This window comes from Danio rerio, chromosome 13 (genome assembly GCF_052040795.2).
Source record: "Danio rerio strain M-AB ecotype USA chromosome 13, GRCz13ab, whole genome shotgun sequence".
Lineage (NCBI taxonomy): Eukaryota > Metazoa > Chordata > Actinopteri > Cypriniformes > Danionidae > Danio > Danio rerio.
In genome coordinates, this window is record NC_141033.1 from 26371501 (window position 1) to 26377500 (window position 6000).

The window sequence follows — 6000 nt, forward strand, 5'->3', positions numbered from 1 at the left end:
GGTGTGATACCTAATTCACCTGAGAAGATTTTTTAATAAATGATTCGTGCAAAAGCATTTTCATATTGGCGATTTATTGTTTGTTAGCCCTGAGATGAATACTACAGTGCTCAGCATACTTGAGTACACTCCTCACAAATCTCTCATATAAATAACATTTTCTATAGGATGATATATTTGTGCATATTACATTTTGCCAGTACTGAAGCCAAATATTATTTTAATAAATATATCTGTTTAATAAATCTGTTTTGTTCAAATGCACCAATATATATTACCCATATTCACTGAGAAATGAATACAAATATTCATTTTCAAAATGGAGTGTACTCATTTATATTGAGCACTGTATACTTTCATATTTTTTTAAGTGATAGTGTAACACTAGAACAAACTTATTTGCATTTCTAACACTTGTGAACTGTTTTCAGATTGCAGGGTGGAAAGAACAGCAAATTAGAAACAGGCATGAGTGTTTGCAGGAATGTGTTGTGCATAGCACAGCAAAGTTTGCACAGTAACCAGCATGTCGGAAAGTAACGCCGACTTGGGACAGCATGTTTTTCCAGTTTGACAAACTAAAGACTTAGACCACAGCTTTGCCAAAATTCTTTGAGAAGATAAACTTCCAAACAGAAGACCATTAGAAAAAGAAAAAACTCCAAGAAATGCATCAAATGTAATTGTGCGACATGTTGCGCTGATTATACTGTACATAAACATCAGGCTGATGACACACAGTTTTACAAGAATACTCCAAGCTGCATATTGAAGGACTTTTTAAAAATTCATTTTTTAAATATTTCACTGGACAGAGAAAACAAATGAGATATAAGAACAACACAAACTTGAACACGTACTAGAGGTATGCTCATCATCTTCATCCTCCTCTTCATCATCATCTTTATAGAGAATAGGTCCATCTGAATCAGAGTCATTTGCCTGGTTTTCCCGAATGGAGTCAGGAATGATGGTGACCTCTGCACTTTCCACATTGACAGTTTGCTGTCTTTCTCCCTCTTCCTTCCCAGCATCCCTAGAAAAACAAAACACTTATTAACTTGACTAAAACATTAATTATGATGAGCAGTTATTATATTCAGTTTAGTTAATAAAATAGGACTTTATAGTGCTTATACACATTAAAAAACATTGGCATTTACTTAGAGGAAACAATCTCTGACTCTTAGAAATAATGAGTACTTAAAAAAAACAAAATAATTCACACGTAAAGCAAGAAAAAAAAATGTTGACTTAAGGCATGTCAATCTTAAACACTGGTTTCAGGGTTGATCAAAGCATATTTTACCTATTTTAGTATCGGCTCAGCCTGTATGAAACCCAATCACTTTATTTCACACTAACTGTCACACATATGTCATAAGTGGATAGTCAAATTTGTGAAATAAATGCATAACTAAACTGTCTGGTATGGTATTTGTTTTATTTAATTTACAATAAAAACAGTTTTTTATTTAAAAACAAAAAACAAAAAAAACATTTTAAGGGCAAATTTATTAGTCCCTTTAAGCTATATTGGTTTTTTCAGTTGTCTACAGAACAAACCATTGTTATACAATAACTTGTCTAGTTGCCCTAACATGCATAATTAACCTAGTTATAAGCCTTTAAATTGCACTTTAAGCTGAATATTAGTGTCTTGAAAAAATCTAGTAAAATATTTTGTACGATCATCATGGCAAAGATAAATGAAATCAGTTATTAGAAATGAGTTATTAAAACTAATATGCTTGATAATGTGTTGAAATAATAAAATCAAAAATCACAATCAATAATGCCAATATAATATAATGTCTAAGAGCTAAATTCTCAATGGTTAAAAAAAAACTGCCAAATCAAATCAGTTGCTCAAAAAAAGCTTAACAAGGACATACCTCATTGTTTTACTAGACACTTGGTAAAACAAATCTTTCTGCCTTCAATTTTTAGTTGAATCAAATGGAGTTCTATGGTGACTTTCCAAGCTGACTAAAAATATTAATTTTGTATAACTTAAATGTAGTTAAAACCTGGTCAACATATTAAAATAAGTAAAAGCAACACAAAATATTTGTTTTCTTTGTTATCAAATTTTCTACAGTGCTACCTACAGACCTACAACTATTCTACCCACATACTGTAGAATTGCTATATAAAAAAAGGTGAAATCCAAAAACAAAATAGTAAAACCTGACACAAACAGTCGTGTTATAATTTACCTAACCAGGCAACTCACAAACTCACAATATTACTACAACTTCATGAGTAACCACCACATTTACTATCAAGTTACACAATCGGGTGTTTGATGTTGCATGACATTCAGCTTACAAAACCCTTCAGGCAAACTATGACAAAACTGCACAGCTAAAAAAACGAAGAACCTTTCTTAAGCCTGAAGTACATTTTTAGCAATAGTTACAGTGCACGTCCAAAAGGTCAGTAAGGACTATTGAGTTCAGTCTGGATTTTGCTTAGTACTAATTTTACTAATAATATTAATATCCCACTGGGAAATTTTTAATTGATACATTTTTAACATTTATAAAAAACAAATAAATAAACAGCATTTTCAGTTTGCTCTTTTTGACCCCCTAAATATTGAAAATATTCCATAAAAGTTTCCATGAAAACAAAACTGGTAAATCTTCTTAAAAAGTCTTGTCATGCAAGTTATGGAAGTGTATTGAATTGTATTTTAATGTATACAAACAACATTATTCCTTACAAATAATGCAAATAAACAACATTATGTGTTGCATCATTATGAATAATCTTAATAATACTCAAGATAATTTTATTCATCTATGATGTTATAATTAATTCTAGAGATTTGTTTCCCCATATTTGGGTTATCTAAATTTCAAACCTTGACAATGGACCCTTTTAAAAATATGAAAAGGTTTATATTGTGCTCGTAATATCCCAACACTTATATAGCATAGGGACAAATGCCTACTTTGAGATACTGTAACTGCTTATTATTGCTTTTAAAACGTACACCACTGACCTCTGTGTCTGATCCGCTTTCTCTTTCTGTGTCTCAGTCTCTACGTTCACAGGTTCAGCTGACGCATCTGACGAAAGTTCATTTGAGGACCCAATGAAGGAGGTTTCCTCTGTGGCCTGGTTAACATGAGACTGTCTTTTGTCGGTCTCTGCACACTTCGAAAGATGACTGTCACCCTTCCCGTTTTGAGATTTCTCCTCTGCCTTTTCATTAACACTGGTGGTTAATTCTTTTTTCTTTTGGTCCTTTTTAGAAGAGCTTTCCACAGTCTCTTGTGTTTTAGAAAGGGGCCGCTGCGACCTGGAGGGTTCAGTCTTCTTACCAGTCTTGGCTTGTCCTGTATGTTCTGAGTTGCTGTTTTTGGAGGTTTTTGAGGAGGTCTGTGAAGATGATTGACCTGAAGCCTGAGAGGATCCTTTGGATGTGCCTGTAGTTTTTTTAGCATTCGAAGTTTTAGCTGTGAAGAAATTCAGGGAAATTCGAGAGTTAGAGATCTGAAAATACATGCTGATGGATAAACCACCCGTGGCAGTGTTTTTAATGTTGTTGTTTTTTTTTAGAAAAAAAAATACTTATAATAAAAGCAAACTGTAGGATTACCTCCAAATTGTAAACCTCTAACATGTACGCAAAAGTCACAAAATTGTGGGCACGCTTTATTTTGATATACAATTCTCACTATTAACAAACCATTAACCAAGATTTGAGTGAACCATCATAAATCAAACAAATGTAGTGAAATTGATTAATGAAAATATACATAGATTTCCAAGTGCTTGATTTAAATGAGGAAGCAGTCGTGCCACCAATGATGAGCTGCACCAGAGACAAACAATGGACAGGTAAAAGAATAAACACGGTGCAGCGTGAAACAATGAGCCCCATTTATACAAGACGACACAAGTGTGGTTTACATGCACAAAGAACCGATCACATGCAAACATGCAACACATTATACCATTATATTCATACATAAAAGCAAACCTCAATAAAAAAAGATAATGTGTTCACATAAATCAAGCAGAACAACAACACAAAAAAGCCACACTGGGTCACAAATGAGTCAGGGTATGATTTGGCACAGTACTGGATAAAGAAGAATTAAACCTGAACTAATTAAACCAGCATATTGGCTTGTTTTCCAGATTTTGCTGTCATTTTAGTTCCAAACAAGTTCTTGAAGAGACCAAGTTGGTTCCCAGTCAGACCGATTGGGGAAAAGAAGTGCAAACGGGATCCCTCCATGCAGAGTTTTATTCACCGATGCATGCTAATATCGTCACTGACACGTTTACTCACCATTGCCACGAGTGGCAGTTCTTGAGGTTTGTTTGGGTGGAGGAGCAGAGACCTGCTTATTGGTAGCCTTGGTTACCTTTTTAGCTCCTGCTTGCCCCCCTTTCTTCACGCCTGTGCTCGTGGCTTCAGCTGAGGGTTTTGGGAGTGTAGTCGGGGGTTTTTTAGCAGGGGGTTTTAAAGCGGCTGATTCACTGGCTTGTGGGATGTGCTTGCTGTCATTTCTTTCTACAAGGGCACAGAGGAGCAGAGCACCCTCATTGACTCAGAAGACCCTCATTATGTCTGTGCATAGTCAAATGGTATACTGTAAATAGAGCACTTAAATTTAGCTCTAAGTTATGACTTGGTCATGATGCATTTTAAGCCACTGCAATTCTAAAAATATGACTACATATCAACTCCAAAATTACCAGCCTACAGTAAAGCTTATGAATCATATATACTGACTGACTTATTGGTATTTTCATATACAGCAGGTTGTTTTTAATCACGTGGTTCTGGTCACGCTCGAAATTCAGATGGAGGGTGGGAAGTAAAACATAGAGGAAAACATAGAGGAAAGTACGTATTTTTGCGATGTATACCTTATCTCAAAGGAGAAATAAATAGAAAAATAACTTTGTTGGGCATGATCCTTGTATAATGAAGAAAGCAGAGCTTTTTACTGAACTAAAATAAATTTGCTTGTCATTGAGGTGGTAGATACTGTATAAGCTATATACACATTCCATGAAAAAAGTAAACAAGTAAATACTATAGTGTTTGGAAGCTTACTATGGTTAATTACTTGGATTAAACTGTTGTAGTAATTATATTGTTGCTGTGGTACGACAAGTAATAAATAGGGTTGGGTACCAAAACCCAGTGCCATTATAGCACCAGTACCTTTGTAACTGGTATGTACCGGATCAAATCAGCATATGAATTTTGGTGCCTAATTTCGGTGCCACCGTTGCTGCAACAAGGACGTAAGAAGCATTAAGGGGTGCATCAAAGGCACACATATGTACGGATTACACACCCTCTCTAAACATTTATTTGTAATAAAAATTCTGAGGAATACGAACAGGTGATGTTAGGCGTTTGTTCCTGTTGCTTAGGGAACGGGCGCACATGCAACGCACACAGTACAGTGCATTCGGTAAGCGAGAGAGACTTTCTTCAGATCAGCACGCACTTAACTTTTGCTATTAAATTCCATTAAAAGAGCACTCTTCCACCAGTCCTTGTGTCAACAAGCTTGGCCCTCCTAAATTTGGACTCGTATTTTTGTGTCAAAACGCCACAGAGAAGCGAGATCAGCCATCGGTGGCAGACTGCGGAGATATGACTGAGGCCTCTCTCTGCGCACTCTCTAGGTGTTATGAGCACTCACTCTCTCTGTCAGTGTTGGTGCTGCGCGCATTAGCCTAGTTCCCAGCATTCGTCAGAGGTTGACGCCCAAATTGACACAGGTAATAGCGATTTTACACTTTCAATATAGGAAGTCTTCGGCTATGCAGAGACCATTATTAATCAGGAATCTAGTGTACATAGTTTTACGTTAAGAAATGCAATCTTGAATTTACAAACAGTCGGCAAGTACCAAAGAACAGATGTAACACATTGATCAAATGTAGTTTTCAGTCACACTCATGTAAGTCATATTCAACTTGTTTAGTTTGCCTATATTCATTTTTGATTTCCATCTT

At 35.4% G+C, this 6000-nt stretch overlaps 1 protein-coding gene across 15 annotated transcripts in view; it reads right to left on the reverse strand.

Annotated features, from left to right (window-relative positions):
* The window catches only part of phactr2 (phosphatase and actin regulator 2), a 78975-nt gene that overhangs the window by 20823 nt on the left and 52152 nt on the right, over window positions 1-6000 (reverse strand). For 9 of the 15 annotated variants that reach the window (XR_015505935.1, XR_015505937.1, XR_015505936.1 and 6 more), the window contains exons 5-6: window positions 3011-3467; window positions 861-1036 (exon numbers count right to left, since the gene is read on the reverse strand). Coding sequence is in view for 10 of the 15 variants with exons in the window: in XM_087279335.1 (XP_087135461.1) it covers window positions 861-1036; window positions 3011-3467 (633 nt within the window). In the remaining 5 variants the exon portion in view is untranslated. Of the gene's footprint in view, window positions 1-860; window positions 1037-3010; window positions 3468-4309; window positions 4535-6000 lie in introns of all 15 variants that reach the window. The other 6 variants (XR_015505934.1, XM_087279329.1, XM_087279332.1 and 3 more) reach the window with 1 other exon arrangement.